The 24568-nt window shown below is 40.3% G+C and overlaps 2 protein-coding genes across 2 annotated transcripts; one reads left to right on the top strand and one right to left on the bottom strand.

Annotated features, from left to right (window-relative positions):
• Positions 1 to 223: 223 nt before the first annotated feature.
• LOC145470881 (polypeptide N-acetylgalactosaminyltransferase 10-like) lies at positions 224 to 13008 on the top strand. The gene is made up of 8 exons (XM_081454762.1): positions 224 to 1781; positions 4352 to 4518; positions 5253 to 5625; positions 6456 to 6573; positions 7341 to 7661; positions 8162 to 8260; positions 8897 to 9034; positions 11024 to 13008. Exons 1-8 carry the CDS (start codon positions 1429 to 1431, stop codon positions 11174 to 11176), a joined length of 1722 nt encoding a protein of 573 aa, XP_081310888.1. The 5' UTR covers positions 224 to 1428; the 3' UTR covers positions 11177 to 13008.
• A 663-nt stretch (positions 13009 to 13671) lies between these two features.
• Positions 13672 to 16370, bottom strand: LOC145470884 (collagen triple helix repeat-containing protein 1-like). The gene is made up of 3 exons (XM_081454765.1): positions 16327 to 16370; positions 15945 to 16085; positions 13672 to 14230 (listed from the first exon to the last, which is right to left on the bottom strand). Exons 2-3 carry the CDS (start codon positions 16077 to 16079, stop codon positions 13871 to 13873), a joined length of 495 nt encoding a protein of 164 aa, XP_081310891.1. The 5' UTR covers positions 16080 to 16085; positions 16327 to 16370; the 3' UTR covers positions 13672 to 13870.
• Between the last annotated feature and the right edge of the window lie 8198 nt (positions 16371 to 24568).

Here is a 24568-nt window from a genome sequence, read left to right as displayed (position 1 = left end):
AACTTTTTTAGCAAGTAAAAGTTTAAAACTTTCTTTTACTTCTGAAATTGTGTATTAAAACTTGCTAACGACTTCAGAGTCAGGTGCGTCAGAAATTTCACGCCGTTCTGCGTGGACACACAGTAGAGATATAATAAAAATCTTACTAACCTCGTTTTCTCGGTCCGTACTGTAAATTACGGATCCTCGTTTTTCATACTATTTCATACAATATTTTCATACTATTTCGATCTCTCCCTTATTTCCGGCCCAGAGGGCCCGTTTCTCGAAAACCCCAGAAACTTTTTCGGCCCGCAAAGGCATTTTGATCTGTATCTAAAAACAGAGAAGTGTATGCGACTGAAACTTCTTGTATGGAGGGAACCTTGGTTCATATTAAGAATATGTTTATAAAACAGCTCTGTAATCATAAGGTTTGAGATTTTGCTATGGCTTTCCGGCTCCGAAAACTTTTCGGAAAGAGAGCGTGGAGAGATTGAGCGGGAAAAAGAGAATCCGTGGACGTGAGAATATAAGCGGAAATCTTGCTAAAAATTTCGATCATTTGCAAAATATTCAGAATATGTTACGGATCAATGTAAAGCGATAAAGGTTGGTCGGCCATTGTAAAAAGTTGCTCGAAGTGAAAAATTGAGCTTTTGAGTCGGAAGTTTTTGTGGTCAACTTCATGTCCATTATATGATGACCTTCCTTGAAAGGTAAACACTGCTGGCCAAATATGCGTACGTGGATAGGTGCGAGGAGGTACGAGCTGTTTCAAATTTTTTAGTTATTTCTTTTCCTTGCTGCTCTATTTTTCTGGAAATTCTCCGAAAGTACTTTTAAATAAGCAACCAGAGGACCTTTAGAGGAAAGGTGGAGCTGGAAGATGCCAACAATTGCATCAGGAAAATTTATTTGGTCAAGGAATTTCGCGTGATTCAATTGCAGTTCATTTTCCCGGCAGTTCATCGAGTCTTTCTCGAGTAGTGAATATTTATGTCGTCAACTTGATTTGATTACGCTCAAAACCTAGATGTGGGATTGCTTAACAAATCTCGATTGGTCGTCCTATCATTCTTACATTTGCGGTTTCTGTTGTGGTGGAAGCACAAAGGCCCTTCTACCGGTGTAAATAGCGAGTTGACCTGAAGCATTCAAGCTGGTGTAACTTCCTTGGTTTCAAGTGATCTCTTGGGCTACGTTAGTTGCTAACTACAGTTGCAATAAGCGCTTGTGGATGTACAAGGATTTCACTGATGAACTGCAGTTAATTCTTCAAAGATGCCATGGATTGCTGAATTCGGCATTTGAGAAACAGCGGACAAACCATTTTACCGAATTCTTCTGGAGAAATCTGAATGTTTTAATTGGTAAAGCTGAAGCTTATTGTATCGTTGCATTTTACTGTCTTAGGCCGAAAGGAAACCTTTGCTTTACACCTCGGTCATGCGATTCAAGTTGAAAAGAACTTGCAAATGTTTGGCAATTTTAGTCACCTGTGCGGTTGTGTATTTGTTCGCAAACTGCGGTTTCAGTGGCTGTTCGAAATACGAACTGGATCCGATCCACGTGGCAGACTCGCACCCTAAACTCGGCGACATGATAAACATTGAGGAGTTTTGGACGCCGGAGAAGGATAAAATCATTCCTGGCGGACCAGGTTCAAACGGGGAGCCTGTCGTAACGGAGCCAGAAAACGAACAAAAGAAAAGCAGAGCTTATTCAGAATATGGCTTCAATCAATTTGTCAGCGATCAGATTTCTTTGGATCGTTCCATCAAAGATACCAGACATTCAGCGTAAGTATAAATTAAGGACTTTCTCAGTATTTTGTTTTCTTCTGGGATCATCTCATTGTTTGATATTTAGGTCGGAACTTTTGAAATATTAATGAGAAACATGGAATTTTGTACCATCATAAAGAAAAAAAGATACTTTCAGAGTTTTAAAATTTTTAACATCTCCCTTATTGCTCCATTTTTTCAATTACACATGCCATACATATCTATTGATTTTTTGATCTGAAAGAGTCACATGATTTTCTTTTGGGAATTAACTATTATGTCTATTATGGTATGGATGTCATTGTTTTGCTTCTATCAGATATCACACAGCATAATCCCATCAAATAGTCATGAATCATAAATTATTTAGCTGGCATTGCTGTAGTCTATTTGTATTTCTTAAGGAAGTGCAGTTGAATCTCTCTCTGGAGCTCTTAGTGAAACAAAAAACATTCCTGAGTTCGAGAAAGTGGGTATTCAAGATAGCTTAGTTCGAGATACAATGAAACATGTATTGGGTGGACCCCACATAAAGCGGGCACCCTCTATAAAGTGGACACCAGCTTGAGTCCCAAAATTTTCCTCCTAAATTTACTGTAAATAAACCTGCATTCAGTGAGCACCTCTGTTAAGCGGACAAGGACAGTAATATTAAGCCATTTTGTTGCACAAAACCTGCAATAAGTGGACACTTCAAGGGCTTTCTACTTCTATACGCTCAGCATAGACTCCTTTAACATTATTCAGTGATATGGTTTCAAAGCTAAGTGGATTATTTCAGATTGATGCATTGACTGACTGGACATTGTGCTAGGAGCAGTCTTTGATCATACACTGTGTTACACTGAGTTACCAAAGGGTTAATAATTAACTATTATTGCACAATGTGTTAGAACCTGCTTAGAGTGGACACCCTGTATAAAGCAGACACTAGTGAGAGTCCCAAGGGTGTCCGCTTAATACAGGTTTCACTGAAGTGATGTTGAACTGTATTCTTAAGATAGAATAGAATTTAAAGTGAGATGTTTCAGGCAAATCTATGGTTGTACAGTATGCTTGCTTCAACTTGTCCTTTATGCACATTTTCTACATCCACTTTCCGATAACAGGAAGTAAAGGACAAACCCTGTTTATGATGGAATTGTGGGTTGCACTCACAGGATCTAAAACTTACACTTAAATTGCATAAGGTGATCTTGTTTTACAACCTGTCCTGATTTCATAGTCCAATTGAGCGGTGTTCCTTTTGTATGTTGTTTGGATTTGTCACCTACTGAGAGCTCTCTCATTGAGTGCTTAAAATGCTATGCCAGCGGGAGGTATCTGCCTCCGGTAGTTCATGCTTGTCAAGGGTGAGTGGCCTGACAGCAAACAGACAGGAACCCTCTCTGGCCATGCAGGTTGGGATTTTGGGCATTTGGCAGTAATAGTAGAGAATCCTAAGGCTGACCCTTTGGTGATAATAAAGTATCATCAGAAGAGTTGAATTCAGGACCAGTGAACCGTTCATCATATATAGTACCTGGATCATATAGCTCCTTGTCGGGAGGAGGAGGGCATGTCAATTTAGGATCATGGACCTCTGTATAACAATTAGATTTTGAGCTTGAGATTTCTATGAGGTAGAAATCAAGAGTGAATAATCTAATTGTTTTGGTAGAATTCCAACTAAATTTCCTTCAAAAAGCAATTTCCAATCATTTCTCAATGTTGTATTAAACTTCACGCTCTAGCAAAATCGCACAGATTGTATTGGTTTTGGAAACTTGCAGCAGTGGACATGTGCTCATCGGTTCACTAAGAAGTTTTGATGTTTAGTAGTCGCCTAATGGTCAGCTTTCTTTCTTTAGTGTTCTTCAGAATTACATTATCCCGTAATATTTCTAAATCATCCGCAAAACATTAGAGAAACCAGAAAACCTTGCCATTATGTGGATGACCTCCAGCCACTGTACTCTAATGGCTGATAGTATACGAGTAGCTCAGCCAATCAGATCACAGCATTTGCATTAGTGTACTTAGTCTAGTAGAATTCTACTAAATTAATTTTTTTACCATAATTGCTATGAATCTTGCAATCTGATTGGCTAATTTCTGTTGTCGATGAGAGTCAATGCGTCACACGATACCTTTTCCAGTTCAGGCTCTGAAAAAAACATTTTCTTTGACGTTCATATTGTGGTGAAAAACAAATCGAAATGTGGTTTAGCGTGGTCTGTACTCTTATCGACAACGATACACGTCATCACAGTGGTCAAAATTTGTTGTGGACTCACTCGGCTGTGCCTCCTGAGTCCACTGTGATGGCACATATCATTGTCGATAAGAGTACAGACCACACTAAACCACATTCAATTTGTTATTTAGGGCCAGTGCCCTAATTGCCAGGCCATACTACCTAAGGTATATTCATGCTAAAGCTAGGAGGTACTCCTTAAGGAGAACTAAAGTGCTAAAGCTAAAATAGATGGTTGACAGCTCAACATTTCCATGTGAATACAGTTACTGTTAGTTGTTGTGTACAGTCAGTTAAAAGGGTTTAGTTTGTCTTTAAAAGCTGTAAATTATCTTTCTGTCTCTTTCAGATGCAAGAGGCGCAAATACCCACAAACTCTCCCCAAGGCTAGTGTTGTAATAGTGTTTCACAATGAAGGCTGGTCCACCTTATTACGCACAGTTCACAGCGTTATAAACAGATCACCCCCACACATGTTGCAAGAGATAGTCATGGTGGACGATTACAGTGATAAGGGTAATTTTATGTCTTGTTTCAGGATCTAGAGATGATATTGACAATTAAGCATAATATGATGTACTTGTTGTACATAGATGGCAAGAAATGACTTCATCATCATCATTGTTGTTGTTATCATCATCTTTTTAATTGCCACATTAACAACTGCATCGCTAAATGGAGGTTGGGTGCCCAAGGCATCCAGGAGCTTCCACTATTGGCAGCCAGCTCCTAGCTGGAGACCGCTCCTATGGCTGGCAAATCCTGGAAACCGAGCCATGAACCCCCATGCAGAAGGCGAGATAGCCACCCGTCACACTGAATTAACAGTGGAAAGAGAGAGGGAGGGGAGGGGGAATGCTTGAAGACGTGTTCCCATGCAAACCAATGCTTACTGTAAATGCTATCACTGTGAAGGTTGCCAACACACGTCTAAGTCAGGAGCACATGGAGTCCTGGTGCATGTGCATATCAAAACACCACTGACCACAATGGGAGCGCAGGCACTCTTTGTTGTTAACTCCGTTAAATTGCATTTAACTGCGTTTAAAAAAGAGGTATATACAATATGGATAACAACAATTTTGATAGGATGAGAAGGCTGGCAAAAATCCACTAGGCCACCTCAATTGTTAATACAGTAAGCTTGTTAGCTTGTGTGTGCAGCATGACCAATTCAGTGTTATATTTTTATTAAGAATTTAACTTCTATTTTGCTGAATTCACTGAATATGCTTGAATTTTACTTGCAGAACATCTCAAGAAGAAATTAGAAGATTACACAAAAAAATTAGGAAAAATAAAAATGGTCAGAACCAACGAGAGAGTGGGACTGATAAAAGCACGGACAATTGGTGCTATAAATGCTATTGGAGAGGTTGTTCTATTTCTTGATGCGCACTGCGAGGCTAACCAGGGCTGGCTACCCCCGTTGTTGGAAAGGATAGCCCTTGATCGACGAACAGCAGTTTGTCCTACAATAGACTTCATTGATCATAACACTTTTGAATACAAGCCCATGGACCCCTATATCCGAGGAACTTTTAATTGGAGATTTGATTATAAAGAGAGACCAGTCCGTCCTGAGGAGATGAAAAAGAGGAAAGATCCTACTCAGGAAGTCAGGTCAGGCAGAACTTAACCTTTACCCATTTAATGTTAATGTTACTTTGGCATCTAACTTTTCATTGGAAACATCTACATGTGTAAGACATGTTGGGAACTGAGAACATCATAAACCATGGCGTATTTAGGTAATACCCATTTCAGTGGTAGTCTGTCCACCAGACGGCCAGCTGCACATTATTAGTCTGTCCTTTACATGTGGATATATGGAGTCAAGGTCCATAAACTCACAAAAAAGAATGAGGCCAGTATCCAGCCATCTAGACCAAACAAGCTTGGTCAATAAAGGACTCACTATAAGGCCTTCAGGGAAATTTCTCTTGCAGGACACAGCATTTAGTCCCAAGTGGGCAAGATAGCTCGATCTTGCCTGCTAGGGTAGCCAATCACAGTGCAGGATTTGGTTTATCTTGCCCACTCACAGAGCTGGCCACAAAATAAAGACGGTTACATGTAGACCGTCTGTCAGTCAGTCTGTTAGCAGTTTAGTCAGTAGGTCAGATGGCATTCATCTGTCTATCCCTCATTCATCTCTTTCATTGTCTTTTCAATCCGTGAAAAACTTGCTTCGACTTGCATGCAAATTTGATCTTGACCAAAGTGAGCACAAGTCATCACAAGTCAAAGCAAGGGCACGCAAGGCCTGGCCAAAAGGAGTCGCAAGTAGACCCAAGTTCTCAACTTGTGTCTACTTGTGAGTCCATTTGGCCAGGGCTTTAGCCTCCAGCCTTGTAATGTCTAACTGTAGGACAGCAGATATGAAGAGAGAAAGGTAAGAACATTGCCTTACCAGCTGAAGCAACTGATCAGTGATTGAATTTTTCTTGCAGGTCACCAGTAATGGCAGGAGGACTGTTTGCTATCAACCGTGAGTTTTTTAATGAGTTGGGGCAATATGATCCAGGGATGTTCATATGGGGAGGAGAGCAATATGAACTGTCCTTCAAGGTAACATTTCTGAGAATAAGTTCTTGTTACATTGTATTGTTTTGCTAGAATGTTCATCATTTCCAGGACATTAAAAAAAAATTTATGTTATGTCCAAATTTAGTGAAAACCAACTAAATAAAACTACTGTTGAGTGTGTTTATAGCTCGCATCTGAATGTTCATAGACATTAAAAAGTTAGAACTTTCTTGCACAACATAATGAACAGAACAATTTTGTAACACTCGATACAATGTAGCTTTCATCTTAGTGATCGCCCTTGCACAGCGTGATAAACAGTACCACATGAAAGAATGGTGCAATAGCTTTCATTTGAATGGTCACACACTAGGGTTTCATCCACAGACTTAAAAGTTAGAACTACTTTGTACAGCGTAATAAACAGTACCACATGAAAGTACTGCTCAATAGCTTTCATTTGAATGGTCACACTCTAGGGTTTCATCCACAGACTTAAAAGTTAGAATTACCTTGTACAGCGTAATAGACAGTACCACATGAAAATACTGTTCAATAGCTTTCATTTGAATGGTCACACACTAGGGTTGCATACCCAGACTTCAAGAAGAACTGCCTTGTGCAGTGTAATAAGCAGTACCACATCAAAGTACGGCCAATAGCTTCCATTTCAGTGGCTTCTCCGAGAATTTCATGGACAGAGTTTAAAATTAGAACCATGTTAAGTCTGAACTCATTGACTTTGTGAGTAAATGAGCAAAACCAAGCAGATTTCAATTATCAGTGGATTTTTTTCTTTGGTTTCCCAGCTCTGGCAGTGTGGCGGTCAACTGGAGAACATCCCGTGTTCCCGGGTCGGACATGTCTATCGACATCATGTGCCGTATTCATACCCCAAGGCTGACGCCACTCTCATAAACTTCCGTCGGGTAGCAGAAGTCTGGATGGATGAATACAAAGAATGGCTGTACGACAAGAAGCCAGAACTCCGAAATGTAGACCCTGGTGATATCAGTGATCGAATTGCTCTTCGTAAGAGACTCAAGTGCAAGAGTTTCAAGTGGTACATGGAGAACGTGGCTAATGATACTGTCAGATCAATATATGAACCCCTTAGGGCCAATGGACCGGTATGAGAGTACAATAAACCTCTGTTAAGTTGTGTTCAGTGGCAAATTTAATTAGCTACATTGCTGGTAAAAAGTATTAGCTTGGTCACTTCACTGTTTTTGCTGCAAATTGGTCATTCTTTTTTCCTCTCTCTAATCCCCACCCTCATTGCAGTGTTGAGTTATATCCATACAGCCTTAACTGAATGACATTTCAACGTCGTCTTTTTTCTTGACAGGCGGTTAGGGCGGCGCCTTCACCCCATCTCTTGTGTTGTTCTGAGTCTGACACTTAAATCCGGACTCAAACGCGTCTTAAACGCGTTTCTGTTACAGACCCCTAATTGATCCATTTACTTGATATGAGTATCATGCAAGCATGCATGTATGGATGCAACTCTCTAGGTCCCCGAGAATTCAACCAGTGCTTCTAAAAGATGGAAGAGAGCAACTATCACTTATAGTTCTCAGTAGTCTGCTGTCCTTTACGTCTAATTTAAGATCAAACGTCTTCATCCTAGATCCGAAATCCAAGTACAAATCTTTGTTTGGATTCCATGGGAAGGAAGGCAGGAGGGGAGCTGGGACTAGTGACCTGCCATGGCATGATGGGAAACCAGGTGATGTAATAGCAATACATACAATTATGCAAGGCTTGTTATAAAAAGAGAGTGGGAAGAAATGTAATAACTTCTGACTCGGCTCTGAGGTTAAAAGGGGATAAACTGAACAAAAGAAATTACATTGAGATTCAAGCATAAAGAAATAGGTTGTTTCATTTTGTTCCCTTAAGGCACGGAGCCAATTTAGAATATTAAGATATTGATATTGCCCTATATGAATTACTTTGTAAGGTTTTGAATCCTAATTTCTCCCGGTTTGTCCTCTAAGTACGCGAAGGTAGCTGATAATTTTCATTTGTAACAAAGAAGTGATTACGAAAATTAAAGTAATTTTATGTGCAAGTGCAAAACCGAAACAACTCCTACTTCATGGGTACCCTGTTCAGAAACCTGAGAACTTTTCAATGTCCTCATTATCTCGATCATATTATTTGGATGTCAATTCCAGCGGCGGAGCCTCGAACGAAAGCGGCAACGCCGAGATTCGTCGCGAGGAGAATGGTGAGTAGTAGGAATTTTCCTCTCAGCCTCAGTCCGCTAGCGTCGGCGACTCCGCTGCCGAAGCGACGCACTCGCGCGTGAAATCTCGCCAGCTACCCGAGCTGATATCCATGTAATTTCCTTTATTGGCAGGCTTTTCAGTACACGTTTCTTGACGAGTTCCGACAAGACGAGGCTTGTTTAGATGTAAGTCAAGGTCACAGCGGAGCAAAAATAACGTTTTATGGATGCCACGAACTGAAGGGAAATCAAGAATTCAAATACACCAAGGTAGGGCGGGAATAGGATTAATTAAGGGTTATATTGCAAGAGAATATATGAAAGATCTTATATTTGAACTGCGGTTAAAGATATAAAGACATCAGTGATCATCGCAGTTATGTACACAACTTAGGCAGCTGTGAAATTAATCCTGAGAAAAAGTTTAGGTTTGAACGGGATTCGAACCCGTGACCTCTGCGATAACGGTACAGTGCGCTACCAACTGAGCTATCAAGCCAGCTGACAAGTGGTCACGTTGTGAGTTCGTAATATAAGAGTTAGATATTTAGCATATAGGTTTCTGTCAGCTAAAGATAAGTCATCTGTCTAAGCAGCTCCAGCGTTTGTCGTTTGTGGTAGCGTAAAAACCCTAAACATTAAACGTTCGTAAAAACAGCTTTGGAAAGTCCTTACGGCGATTAATGATGGTAATAGGACTGAGTGGAGTCCAATTCGGTGTGTGATCATACGAGTGATTAATAAAATCGGACGACCGCGAAGCGGGAGTCCGATTTGTTAATCACGAGTATGATTACAGACTGAATTGGACGACACGATGTCCTGTTACCAATTAATCATAACAATTACAACTTCCCGCGAAAGTAAAAGTTTCATTTGATAAAGAGCTTTTTATTGTCATTTTAAATATCATAATTATTCAATATGGAGAACAGCTCGCAAAATGGCTGTCAAGTGACTTTCAAAACAGTCACCAGAGACTAAACCTCCACAATTTTACAAAGTCAGTCTCAGTCAGTGGTTACTATAGTGATTGTAATCAATGTTGTAATTGGTGGATTTAGTGGAGAGGACTTAAAATGATTGGCTCATGTAACTGTCCGATTACAGGTGTCCGATTACAGCCAACTGTCCGATTACACTGTCCGATTACAACTTTGCAGATTAATTAGAGCAAAATACAGCAGTTTATGCACCAATCACATTTGAGGAAATTGTAATTGGTATGATTAATGTTCAAATCGGGCTGCTGATAGCCAATCACGTTCGAGAATTTTGTTATAGTTTTGATTAATTCGCTGATAAAACACCACGCGGGCTCGTTGCGCCTTTGTTTCGGACTGTTGCATTTTGTTTTGTTAAACAACAAGGCAACTCGCCCTCGTTTTCTAAGAGGGATTAAGATTGTCGACAAGGCGCCGTGGAGTCGACTGATCATTAAAAAACTTGGATTTGTTGCCTTACAAAATTTAGTACGGTTAAGTTCTGCAAAGGTCAAACATGGCACTGCGGGATTTCCTTGAGATGTGCCACCTTCTGATACAAACCCGCCTCTCTTGGCACGCTGAATTCTTTCCCAGTTGAGAGATGCCGGAGACTGGGCCCGAAAAAATCTATACCGACGTCTCTGACTAATTGTTATTTGCGCGCGAAAATTCAAATCTAGCAACAACCAATCAGAGCCAGAACTCAGATTTGTGCATAGTTACGTCATCAGAATGGCATTTTTCAATTGAGTGTCGTAATATCAAAACCAAAGTAAGCACTCTAGCCAGTCACAAAGGACACAGAGAATCCAGTGAACCACTCAAAACTCCAAGCAAATACATGTAGGTGACGCAAAGCGCGGGAAAACTGCGACGATTCGCGAATGGGTTTTGGACTTACAGTGGAACCCCGCCTTACGACCACCCCGTTAATACGGCCATCTCGTTATTACGGCCACTTTATCCTGGCCTGAACAAAAGCTCAGTCAGTCATTTTCTTACTGAAAGAACCCCTTTAATACGACCAATTTTCCATGGCCCGAAGGTGGTCGTATTAACGGGGTTCCACTGTACTTCTGATTGGTTGACAAAGTGGCGCGAGTTTTTTTAGCCAATTGTGTAGTGCTGTAATTTAAAACCAAAGTAAGTGCGAATTTCTTTCGACACTCAAGTGAAAACCGCTTTAAAAGAGGTGTGCGTTTGATATTCGTAATTTTTCATCAGTGTAAGAAGAATATTTCACTTACATATTTTTAATGTGAACTTTTTGCAGGACAAGAAATTGCTTCATGTGATTACAAACAACTGCGTAACAGCGACCAACAAAGGCTACCCAGTCATGGAGCACTGCGATGATATACCAGAACAAATATGGGAGATAAAACTCAATGATCTCTCCAAACTGACAACTAAGAAAACTCCTTAACACCTTGCAAAAGGAGTAGTATCCTAAGACTGATTTATACCGTCAACTGGCTTTCGGTTACGGACACCTTCCTTGAACGGGCATTAAGCCAAGTTTCCAGGCTCAGACAAACACTTAAGTTTTAACCTTCACATACAGACGGTTCCTCCAAAGTAAGCATGTTTTTTTGTCCAACGCTCTTCAGTTACGGGAGATTCAATCCTCCGTAGGTAAAAAGATGGCGACTGGTATATTTACACAAAATGTTTAGCGCGTAAAAACTTAAGCAACGCTCATAAAAACGTACAGAAAAGTTCAAAAACCGGCAAACTTTGCATAAACAATGCACAATGTCGCTAGCACAGGGACAAATGCTGCAAAAATATGGCTATCCCAGTACTTTATGGACTATGCGAAGTTCGCATGGTATTGTGGTATACACCCGCCATCTTTCTTGCTTACGGAGGATTATATTTCATTGTTCAAGAGCGTTGTTTCTTTTAACAATGCCCATTAGTTCGGTAGTTTCATAAACTTAAGCGGAATATTATCCTGATTCCAGACGTTTTTTCTCTTCCATTTCTCAGTCAATGGTGATCCTCGACGCTTCTAGCGAGAAAAACCTTTAACCAGTGGGTTGCTGTCATTGCCGGCATTTTCGCTTTAGTATACATGAAGCAGAAAGAAGAAAAAAAAAACCTCTGGCTCAAGGGTAACGGAAGCTCGTTTATAGGACAAAATTTGGAGGTTTTGTCGCGTTACGAGGCCGGTGGCAAAAAGCAGACGACGGCAAAATCCGTTCTCCATGTTCTGCTCTTGCATGTTTGTGAATAACAATGAACGAGAAAGATGGGTGGACGAATACGCCCAATATGAAGCCATGTGTAGCGAGCAAACTTGCTCGGTCTAAAGATAGACTTGATTGGTATAACTAATAAGGCGATCAAAAGAAAATTATCTCAATTATATTACTCAGCGATAACTAGGTTTCTCTTTTTTTTAAAGAAAAGTCGAGAGATCTTTGTAATGTAGAACAACAATTAAGTTGAGATAATACGTAACTGCACTGATCTTGTCCTTTTAGTAGTCATTTCGCAGGCTGGTACTACAAGACTCTTAAAGTACATCTCAAATATCTAACCATTTTAGAAGAATTAGTTCCCGATTCCTCTGAATTTCACGTACTGTGAGTTTAATAATGAACTCTATTAGCATTTTTGATGTGTTTTTCAAGCTGTGGTGAAAATTCCATCCACTGAAGAGATTGGAAAGCCGTCATCAATACAAACATGTCATCTCCGAGGGTCCAGACAAAAGCGTTTTTAAGCATATTGATAATTCATTTTTCAGTTCCATGCAGCTCCAAAGTTGTTTTAGTGTAATTAATTATCCATGAAGGCAAATTGACGGAGCTTCATGCTAGGTTAGAGCATGTAAAATTTTCATATCGTGTGATATCAAGAGAAAATTTGACGACAAAAACTGAGTATGAACAATGCTCAGTTTTAAAAGGTGTAACGTTTGTACGCCTGGGAGGCAGGACGCGTCATTTCAAGGGAACAGAAAGTGGCGCATATGTTTGCCTTGCGTAATGCAGAAACAGGGAAAGTTTTGGAGAATTCCAGTTCTCCTGAATTTTCTTTCATGTTTGCTTCATGGCATGACGCCTGCGCCGATGCTATTTCTTTAAATTTTTGTAAGGTGAAACCAACGAAATGGAATGAAACGTGCAGACTATGTGTTTACATAGCTTCGAGTAAAAGGACTACAATACCATGTCGCGGTTTATGATCACAATTTTATAAATTGAACATATTTCATTGTTCCATATTTGTTAATTATATTGCTGAAATCTAATATAAAATGACTCGTTTTGTAAAACGTGTTAGAGTACTGTGTTAATCTTAAAAACATAAGAACTGCTTTTAGTTAAGGATTGGAAGGCGTGATGGTCTCATGGTGAATACGCGAGACTCCGGATCGAGTGGACTGGGTTCGAGCCCTGACCGGAGACATAATGCTGTGTTCTTAGGCAAGACACTTCACTGTCACAGTGCCTCTCTCGACGCGGGCGTAAAAATGGGAACCGGCGAATTTATAGCCTGCCAACAGGCTCACGGCGAGGACGGAAAAAATTCAGCGAGGAAAGCGAGCGGACGGGGGCGAAACCGAAGAATTCGGAGAGCGAAGCGATAGGGGCGGGCTCGTCGGGAGCCTGTTTGAAGGCTAGCGAATTCAATGGTAGTGGGTTACCCTGCGATGAACTAGCACCCCATCCAGCGGAGAAAAAGTAGAAATACTCCTAGTCGCTTCATGCTACAGAAACCGGGTTTAGCGCCGGCCTCATGGGCCACTTGGCTCGTGTGCTCGTTTAGTCAGTAGGGGGCTCGGAAACAAAGTGGTGTACCCCAAAAATTATTAATAACTGGGATACTGCGATTAGGCTTTATCAAATTTCCGCGATTAGTGTTTCACTCTCAGAAAAGTCGGGACACATCTGCGACCTAGAAACAAAGAATAAGATCATCAATGACAATTATTACTTTTCCCTTTTGCCTTTATTGCACTAAGAAGAACAGAGAGTGATAAACGTCTTAATCTATTCGCTTCCTTTGACAGCATGGCTTTCCTGAGCTGTTTCTTTTTTACTTCTTTTTTTCGCTGCTGAACTATTATCTAAAACACAGCTCGTTTAAGGTTCCGTGAGAGCACGTCTTACTGGTCAGATGGTGAAACCTCTTCAATAAAGATTCTTGAAGTGGAACCAAAGCCTGTATAAGCATTTCCCAGCGCCTGGCCAGTGCCCACACATTCACCGACGTTAATTTTCACCGCGACATTTCCTGCAGGAATGCCGCCGCAGTAGCCTTCAATATGGCCATGCTCGTGTTTGTTGAGGTCTCCAGCGTGAGCCTGGTACAACGCAGCATCAATAGCACTGGGGGAGCTGCATTCGGCATCGTTGAACGTAAAATACCAACGATTGCAGCATTCGCTGCATCCGGAGATCCTGATATTCCCAGAGTAGTAGACATGTAGGAGAGTGTTACTGTGACACTTGTGGAATTCACATGTCTGTTGATCGAGATAATTTTATGATACGGTCAGGAAGTTAATGCACTTTGTCAATCCAAAACTTCAACTTTCTCTAAGGAAACATCCGAGCAAACCCCGGCAACCCCCCCGAGCATTTGAACTTTTAAAGTTTTGGTGGTTCAAATTTCCATTCCCTGGGCAAAACGTGGCGAGCAAATTCCCCACCTCAATACCATCTCAGACGGTCAAATGCCCCTACACCCGGGACATAATGGCAAAAATGAGGTCTAGGCATCTAGTGTGAATTTCCACTGTGTTCTAAGATCTGTTTTTCTATATAAATGAAAGATAAAAGTGATTAAAACACAGCATAGACCTTTGGAAGGCTATTATCTTCAGCGACAACGTTTACAAAAGAACTGGATTGTCTCTTTCTGTCTTCTCGCCTCAATATGGTTTCGAGACAATTTGTTCAAATTCCCCTTCCCACCCTTTCCATATGGTGTCAATTCCCCCTCCCCCTCCCAGCCACCTCTGATGTCACACTTCTCCCCCCGTACATCCTCTTGTCAAATTCCCAGGGTATACCCGGGGGAATGTTGATGTCTCTATTTGATCGATACATGAATCTTTAAAACTTAGGCTTTTCACACATTGATACAACGATATTACGCTCAATTCCATAGTGTCACCAAAATTTAAGTGTTAAAACTATATTTATACACCGTAGTAGTAATATATAGATTTAGGCCAGCCTAAAAGCGTAGCTCCTGAGCCGCGTTGTTCAGAGCCAAATAACCAAGGAAAAGGTAGAATTTTGATTTCAGTTTTGTAGCTTTGCGGCGCGGTTTACTGTATATTGTTTGGTCTTCTGTTTTGAGTTTTAATAATCACTATATACACAAAACAAAGCAGCCAAAAAACATTTGTATAGAAAAAAAAGTTATAATTCGGTTAACTTTTACTCCTTGGTTAGCGTTAACCGGCTTCCGAACAATCCTGCCCTGTTTTCAAAAAGTGAACCTGAGATGAGCCCGCGATCCAATCGAAAACCAGCACTTGGTCAGCGGTCAACTTCAAAACAACACGCGACCTCGATAGGCTGTAAACTTGAGCCCGCGATATGGTCACGTGATACTGGTCAGCGGATACCTTGTTTTGACAGGTGTCTATTGATCATAACATGGATGTCCAATATCAAAGAAGTACACGGTAAACCAAAACTGCATGTCTCTGTCAACCTATTATTTGGAGTATGGCAGCCATGTTGCGCGACTCCGTCGTCGTCGTCGTCGCCGTCGTGCGTACGCGCCCACGAGCAATACTGCTAGCCATGATGACCATGAGAAAATCAACTCATGGGTTTCCTTTTCTCTCCTATATGAGTATGGGGTTCCGCTTGGCGGCCCTTCGGGCCGCCGGAGCTCCGCTATAAAGAAACGCACTGCTTCATTTAAAAATGATCTGAAAAGCAAGTGTGTATTTTTGTGGGAAAACAAACTTCTTCATAAGGCTAATGGGAATGCTCACCACATACCAAAATCCTTAAAAGATACTAGAATTTAAAATAATTCATTTATATTTCATCTAAGAGGCACCGTACCAGACTGTCTTTTCAATCAATGAGTACAAAAGTGCAAAAGGCAAGAGAATGACTAGGTCTGTTCAAACTGCAGAGAATGTTTTTTTGAACATGAAAATCAAGTGTTAAAATGTTGTTTTGTTAAAATGCGATGACGGGAAAATGGCTCACCGCTATGACGCCTTCATCCTTGCCGTCCTCTTTCTTCCAAGTACACTCCTTAAATGAGGCGGCAAATGTCTGATGGCACAACGAACTAAAAACCAACAGGCACAGTGCAATGTGCAGGGCAGGACTGTGAGCCATGGCAGTCTGTCAAATAAAGACCAAACAACAGTTTTGACAGGGATTTCTTACACCTCAATAGAATAACAAGCTCTAGAGCACTACTACAAGTGGACGATTGGCTTTTAGTGACGGATTGAGGCACTCTTCAATGGAGTAAATAGTTCTTATTCGGCTTCAACACTGAAATTGTAAGTTGAAAGTGATTCACTGATTGTGCGTTTCGTCGTCCTGTTATTCAAGTCATCACTATAACTGACAAACATACCGTCTCCAAAACTGAATGTTATCCGGTTGCTGTCTTCTTTCAGCCCTACTAATCTGAATAACACGAACCCACTCTTGAAAGCACCTTATATAACCAAATAGCAACATAAGAAAGCAGAACTTTCTTATTACTTTGTTTGTTGTTCAATATGTAGCTAGAGGCAGATCTTTTCTTTTTCTTATTTGTTATTTAAATGGTTGTGGAGGACACCGTTTAATAATCCAGAAAAACAATTCACATTACGCTACTCTGCATTATGCTACTTTGCACTTGAGTGCACTGTACATGCAGTTTGCCACGGACTTAAACATGAAAAAGAAAATTCCACTCAAAATTAGCCTCAAAATTTGCCGAAACTAACCAATAGAAACATGAAACGAGTCTGTAACTTGTTTGTTTACTAGTTTTCTGTATGTGCATTGTTAACATGGTCCGTTTGCAAAAATGCTCACCACCATTATTCTCGATTTATTTTTTTCGCTTGGTCAATTTTCTTTTAAGCAGCCCTGATCACCTTCGCTGTTCCGTCAGTCAGTCGTTGCTCAAAAGCATAACTTTCTTTTCTTTCTTTGTTTTCCGTAATTGATTGAAGCAGATCCTCCATTACTTTAAGAGCCTGGTTACAAGGAGGGAGGGTTACCCTAGCAACACACCTAAAATTAAACGTTTGATTTTTCGTGTAGAAAGTAAAATATTACGTTCTTCATGAGGAAATAGATTCCGTATAACAAACATGTGATGTGCAATTTGAGTACTCGCTTATAGGAAGTCATTTTCATGGTCGTCTTAATACGGGTTATTGACTAAGCGTGAGGTCAAGATGGCTAGATATTGGCCAAGAGAAGGAAAAAGAACGAGGCCAATATCCAGCCATCTTGAACAAACAAGGTTGGTCAATAAAGGATTTATATGGTAAGATCACTACTTTCTTGCGGGACACAGCATTGGCGCTTTCCATTCGACCAAAAATTCCGAAATTTTCGAAACGGGGGCAAATGGTACGACAATGGAAGCTTTCCATTCGACTTAAAATTCCGGTGTGAATTTCCGGAAATTTCCATGGGCGAATGGTACTGACTTTTCCAGTGTGGAAAACGACAAGCCGCACGGTTTTGTTTGCTTGGAATTTTTCAATGACTTCGAGGTTTAAATCGCAAATATAGAAGCAAACGGAACAATGATATGTCGACATCGTGACTTTTTATAGACCACAACAGCATGGACCTTATACAAACCACAACGGTGCGAAGTGAAGAGGTCGGAAAACAAAGGGTTTAATGAGTCGAACAATGGTTCTGCACGCGTTATAAATCTTTGCACATTTCTTAGCCAACCTATGCAAAACAAACAAGTACACCGCAGGGGCATTATTTTTATAAAACGCTTTCTTGACGAATTTAGCTGTAGCTGGTATTTGTCGAAATATAGCTAGAAGTAGATGTTTCCTTTTTGTTATTTGTTATTTAAATTGTTGTGGAGGACACCATTTCATCATCCAGAAAAAAAATCACATTACGCTACTCTGCATTATACTGCTTTGCACTGGGCTGCACTGTACATGCACTTTGCCACGGACCTCAACATCCGAAAGAAACTTCCACTCAAAGTTAGCCTCAAAATTTGCCGAAACTAACCAATAGAAACATGAAATGAGTCTGTAACTTGTTTGTTTACTAGTTTTCTGTATGTGCATTGTTAACATGGTCCGTTTGCAAAGAAGGTCACCACCGTTATTGTCAATTTATTTTTTGCATTGGTCAATTTTCTTTCAAGCAGTCTTGGTCACCTTCGCTGTTCCGTCAGTCAGTCTTGAAAGCATAACTTTCTTTTCTTTCTTTGTTATCCGGAATTAATTAAAGCAGATCTGTACGGGTCCGCAAATGATCCCAGGACCGCAAATGATCCCGGACCGCAAATGATCCCGGACCGGAAATGATCCCCATATTGGACCGCAAATGATCCCGATCAAAAAATAAGGAATGGCATGGATTTATATCAGAGGAAGGTGAGAACATGTACAAAAATAATGAACTAAAAAACATATTTTATCATTTTGCAAGAAAAACTTTCCACAATTGCTGTTTTGTTCTTCGAAGGGTACAGATCGTTTTCACTTTCACGCAATAACAGAAATAATAAATCGAAAACCAACCAATGGAAAAAGCTAAGAAGTTGTGATGTACGCTATAGAAGATAACTAAATAAGATACTTCTCCAAGTTTCAGGCCTTTGCGTTTCCCCAAACGTCAGATATTCGTCGTAAATGTTTCCCAGAAATTTACAGAGTCCAGTAAGAAAACGCCATGTTGGTGTACATCCGTGGTACACCAATATGGCGGCCGGAATATAGTGTAAACATCTGAAACTTACTTTGGCTTTCTAGGCGACTGACTATCAGTACTAAACAAACAAGCATTTACATAAGCACTTTTCCTAATGCTCTAACTTCTAAAAAGGCTCAAAATTATGAGATAAATATATATTTTTCAACAAACTCGATCGTAGCCTTGTGTCACGCAAGCTCCATAACTCTGAAATTCAAAATGCTCTAGTTTCCAAACGAAGCACGCTAATTGTAAACAGATATAAATATACCGCCTCTTATGCCTGATGAATATAAAAACACGTCACGTGAAGACGATCTATTGAATTAGAAGTCTTAGAAAAACACATACTTGTAAACATTCTCGAAATTCCGGTGGCGATAGTATCAAAGATCTATCAAACAACTAATTGTCAAAACGAAGCGCAAGCCTTGGCCTTGCGTGGTCATGAAGCTGAACTTCATAACTATAGCTTGGAATTTTGGCTTCTTAGAATACTCAAGTAGTCATTTCCGAGGAATTAAAGCCAAAATACGACCAAGGAAAAATTATAAAATAAATTTGTTCAAATTTCCAGTGCTACACACTGGGTGTTTTACAGAGTGATGAAGCGTTGTAGGCTTGTGGGTCTACTCAGGTGACAGCGTCTTCTGTAATAGTTGCTTCATGGTTAGATTTTAGTTTAAAACTTTAGACGAGTGGCGTTAATGGCTGATAAAATGTGATTTAATTATAACACCGAAATATCAATGTGTAACAAAGGAGGATATGTAGCGTATGGTGCACTGATCATAATTTTACTGAGAATTGCAAAGAAATGTAGGCCAAGTCGTGTTTTGATGATTGAGTGGTGATATTCATAACATCGTAGTTAGCAACAAAGTTTAGTCGAAAGTATGAAAAAAAAAAAGAATCAAGTTGTAAGCCATTATAATTATAAGATGGCTTAAATAAAAACATCGGTATTCACGTACGCCAATTCTCTATCCACACCATTCCACCATCCATGCCATTCCTTATTTTTTGATCGGGATCATTTGCGGTCCAAAATGGGGATCATTTCCGGTCTGGGATCATTTGCGGTCCAATTTGGGGATCATTTGCGGTCCGGGATCATTTGCGGTCCTGGGATCATTTGCGGACCCGTACAGATCCTCCATTACCTTAAGGGCCTGTTTACAAGGAGGGAGGGTTACCCTAGCAACACACCTAAAATTGAACGTTTGATTTTTCGTGTAGAAACTAAAACATCACGTTCTTCGTGAGGAAATAGATGCCGTATGGTTGAACTCGCCTAAAAACACGCATTAAAAACGCCGCACTTTTGCGATATTCCATCAATTTAACTACTGTGCACCTTTTTTGTTTTTTATTTTCATTGGCCCAGAGACAAACATGTGATGTGCAATTTGAGTGATCACTTATTGGAAGTCATTTTTATGGTCGTCTTAATACGGGTTATTGACTAAGCGTGAGGTCAAGATGGCTGGATGTTGGCAAAGACAAGAAAAAAGAACGAGGCCAATATCCAGCCATCGTGAACGAACAAGTTTGGTCAATAGAGAATTTATATGGTAAAGAACACTATTTTCTTGCAGGACACAGCAGGGGCGCTTTCCATTCGACGAAAAATTTCGAAATTTTCCAAACGGGGACAAATGGTACGACAATTTCTAGGTCCGGCAGAAAATCCGGAAATTCTTCAATTTCCGACAAGCGAACCATTGAACCGGAAATTTTGGAAATTGAGGGATGAAAATAAGGGAACGGAAATTTCCAGGACAAAATGTTCGAAAATTTGAGAGTGCCTCACGAGGTTGTCCTCTTTTTCGGAAATTATGTTCCGTCAGTCAGTCGTTGCTTAAAAACAGAACTGTCTTTTCTTTCTTTGTTATCCGTAATTAAATGAAGCAGATCCTCTATTACTTTAAGGGCCTGTTTACAAGAAGGGAGGGTTTTCCTAGCAACACACCTAAAATTGAACGTTTGCATTTTCGTGTAGAAACTAAAATATTGCGTTCTTCGTGAGGAAATAGATGCCGTGTGGTTGAACTCGCCTTAAAACACGCATTAAAAGCGCCGCACTTTTGCGATATTCCATCAATTTAACTACTGTGCACCTTTTTTGTTTCATTTTCATTGGTTCAGAGACAAACATGTGATATGCAATTTGAGTGTTAGCTTATGGGAAGTCATTTTCATGGTCGTTTTAATACGGTTTATTCACCAAGCGTGAGGTCAAGATAGCTGAATGTTGGCAAAGACAAGAAAAAGGAACGAGGCCAATATCCAGCCATCTTGAACGAACAAGTTTGGTCAATAAAGGATTTATATGGTAAAGAACACTATTTTCTAGGGGGACACAGCAGGGGCGCTTTCCATTCCAAAGCAGCGGGGGCGCTTTCCAAAAATTCCGAAATTTTCGAAACGGGGACAAGTGGTACGATAATTTTCAGGGTAAGATCCTAGAAAATCCGGAAATTGTTCAATTTCCGAAAAGCGAACTATTCAAAAGGAAATTCTGGAAATTCCGGGATGAAAATCAAATGGAACGGAAATTTCCAGGACAAAATGTTCAAAAATTTGAGTATGCCTCACGAGGTTGTCCTCTTTTTCGGAAATTATGCAAATTCGCAATTTTCTATTCAGCGCTAGTTCTTTTGACCGCGATCACAGCAAGTTGGACATCTCAAGCAAGGATGACGGCGACGCGTGTATGAAAATGGGTTAATATTTTACTTTAGAACGTTCACACTTAATTATGTGCCGATCAATACTAGTTACAGCTAAATTCGTCAAGAAAGCGTTTTATTAAAATAATGCTCCCGCGGTGTACTTGTTTGTTTTGCGTAGGTTGGGTAGGAAATGTACAAAGATTTATAATGCGTGCAGAACCATTGTACGTATGGGTTATTGACCAAGTGTGAGGTCAAGATGGCTGGATATTGGCCAAGTTCTTTTTTTGCGTGTTTATGGACCGAGACGGAGTCGAGGACTATAAGCTCGCAAAAAAAGAACGAGGCCAATATCCAGCCATCTTGACCGAACAACCTCGGTCAATAAAGGATTTACTATATGGCTTTCGGGGAAACTTTTCTTGCGGGACACGGCGGGTAGTCCCGAGCGGGCAAGATAGTTCCATCTTGCCCGCTCGGGTAGTCAATCACAGCGCAGGATTTCATTCATCTTGCTCGCTCACGGAGCTAGCCATATAATAAAACTCATTATTTAAACCCTTTGTTTTGCGACGTTTTCGCTGCCGTTGTGGTTTGTGTAAGGTCCTTGCTGCCGTGGTCTATAAAAAGTCACAACGTCGACTTGTCAGTAGTAGTGGTATGGTCTAGTCCAGTACGGATTTGACAGGTATTGTGATGCAAATAAAAAGGTATTGTTATAGAAAGGAGTTCTACTGTTTTCTTGAGCTTGACGTATCTATGGTAACCAGAATCCCCGCCCCCTTTGATGGTTGAGGAATGACGTCATTAATCTCGTTTCCGTGTTAGCCGAGTGAAAAACCTGGTTTCTAACATATAGAAAGAAATCACGCAATTTCAAAGTTAACCAATTTTGACATCAAATGTTTCCCTAAAATTACAGGACAGAGACATGTGCAACTCCCTAGTGGTTTGCGCTCAACTTGTCAATGAAAGTATTTGCAAAAGTGTTTACCAATGGCACAACAGTTCAATCATGTCCACGTCCTCGTTTGTTATTCTCTCATAGCCATGGGGATCTATGACCCGTTTTTCGTACACAAGCTGGTACTTTTTCTTCTGAATGAGTGTGGCCAGTGAGTACTCTTTGGAGTTTCGGGCGATGCGATAAGGGTTGTAAGTATCAGTTTGTCGCGTTTTCTCGAGAGGGCGTCCAATTTCGTCTAAACCATTTTGCCGCAACACTTGGTAATTTACCTGCTTGACACCTTCACTGTTTAAAGAGATTCCCCTTCACTTTGCATTCTTCTTTTTCTTTCTTCGTGAAGTAGCCATAATTTTTCGGTCGCCCGGACGCAAATTCAGTGATGAAATCGTCTTCTCCCAACTCGTCCCTGAAATCACCGAGAAAGTCGTCAAGGGGAGGATTGTTTTCATGAGGTAAGCTCAAAAAAATAACGCTGTCGGTGTCTGTGTACTGTACTCGTTCTTGTAGCATGTCCAGAGCTGCATACAAACGAAGTCGAGCCCAACATTTCGTGAAACAAGCGATGAAAATGTTGAGGTTTGGTGAGACAGGTTCGTCATTCGATTCCTTATTTGGTCACAATATCCTATGATTGGTCAGAATAGCAAAGGCAGCAAAACACAGGACGCTGTCAAACCAGTTTGACGGCGTCCTTCACAAAGGTTGATTTCCTTATTTGGTTACAAAATGCTGTGATTGGTCAAATATGATGTCATGCTATTGAAACGTGCTGAGCGGTGATTGTCTGATAAATTCCATATAACGTGTGGACCTATTCATCTCCTTTACTCGCAACAATCGTTTGGTTTGAGCGCATCCAGAAAAAGGGAGAAGAAAGAAGAAACAATATGACAGGCGAACCAGGCTTAGTAGGGAATGGCGGCGTTCTAAAATCCTACATACTTTATGTAGGTAAAAAACAAACGGCTCTTTTAGGAGCCACCACATTAATAAAAGTCAATGAGCCAACATGCTTTCCCGAGTTCTTTTAATTTTGTGCTCGAGCACGTGGAGACGCGCATTTATTATTCACAAAATCGATTATCGATCATCAAAACTGCAGCGTCATAAAATTCAGTTTGACAGCGTCCTCAAAACCAACAATGAATTTGATTGATGAACTACTCTTGACGGCTGTCCGTTCTATTGAGAACGCGGAACAAGACAACGATTCTCAAGAGGTAATAAATATAACTTGAAATGGGAGTATATGTCGGGCGAACACAAATCCGTACCATTATTTTGAAATAGGTCGTTGAAATTGAATGGAAAAGATAACTTCATACTTTAACTTACATGATTTAATCAGACCTGGAATTTGAAGACGGCTAAGGGTTTTGAAAAGAAATTATTTTGACTTTGAATTAGGTCACTGAAATTGAATGGAAAGGATAACCCTTTGTGCTTTTCAACACCACTACATGATTTAATCACAACCTGGAATTTCAAGGAGGATATGAGCATTGAATAGAAACTCTTTTGATCTTGAATAGATCACTGATAATGAATAGAAACGATAATGAACCTTTGTGTTTTTTATATCAATACGTGATTCAATCAGACCTGGAATTTGAAGGCGGTTACGGGTTTTGAAAAGAAGTTCTTTTGATTTTGAATAGCTCGCTGACGGACTTGAAGAAATTCTACCAGTATACAAGAAGTTACACTAGACGGATTTATAATAAGCAAAACTATAGTGTTCACTCGATCGTATTTTATAAACCTTTGAGTTACAATGGAACCGTTACCCCTAAATTTAAGTTAAGCGCGCGATGCAAATAATTTGTCCCATTGGCCGCGGGATAACGTAATTTGCATACGGGTTGAAAACTTAACGCAGGAACATGACAATGGACTATTATCTTAAACGTTGAATGATTAGACTCTGTTATCTTACCTGAACAGGCTATTATCTTTTAAGGCGAATTGAACGGACACTTAAAAGACTAATGAAGGTATTTGTCTTCATGCGAGTTGTGTAATTATTATTTATCTACAGGAAAAAAAATAAGAGTAATGCAAACGTGGGACTAAAAAGCCCGGGGGTGTAGCGTCAATGCCTAATTGTCTACTGATCAGCTGTCTGCAAAAGGCCATCTTCTAAAATGCCGACAAGTCAAATAAACTCCTGCGCGTGTGAATGTAATTATGATAGACCAATTACGTCATAAGTTACTTCATTGGTGGTTGAAAATTTGATGTCATTTTTCTGTAATATGACTGGATGTTGGAAATGT

The sequence above is a fragment of the Orbicella franksi genome, chromosome 15 (assembly GCF_964199315.1).
Source record: "Orbicella franksi chromosome 15, jaOrbFran1.1, whole genome shotgun sequence".
Lineage (NCBI taxonomy): Eukaryota > Metazoa > Cnidaria > Anthozoa > Scleractinia > Merulinidae > Orbicella > Orbicella franksi.
The sequence above is the reverse complement of the archived record's forward strand: the minus strand, read 5'-3'. Positions and strand labels throughout refer to the sequence as shown.

Bases quoted from the DNA above. Each gene is read 5' to 3' on its own strand.
- LOC145470881 (XM_081454762.1), top strand. From the start codon at position 1,429: ATGCGATTCAAGTTGAAAAGAACTTGCAAATGTTTGGCAATTTTAGTC. The intron at 1,782-4,351 runs GTAAGTATAAAT...TGTCTCTTTCAG, and splicing joins AAAGATACCAGACATTCAGC to ATGCAAGAGGCGCAAATACC. The intron at 4,519-5,252 runs GTAATTTTATGT...TTTTACTTGCAG, and splicing joins GGACGATTACAGTGATAAGG to AACATCTCAAGAAGAAATTA.
- LOC145470884 (XM_081454765.1), bottom strand. From the start codon at position 16,079: ATGGCTCACAGTCCTGCCCTGCACATTGCACTGTGCCTGTTGGTTTTT. The intron at 14,231-15,944 runs GTGAGCCATTTT...CTCGATCAACAG, and splicing joins AGGATGAAGGCGTCATAGCG to ACATGTGAATTCCACAAGTG.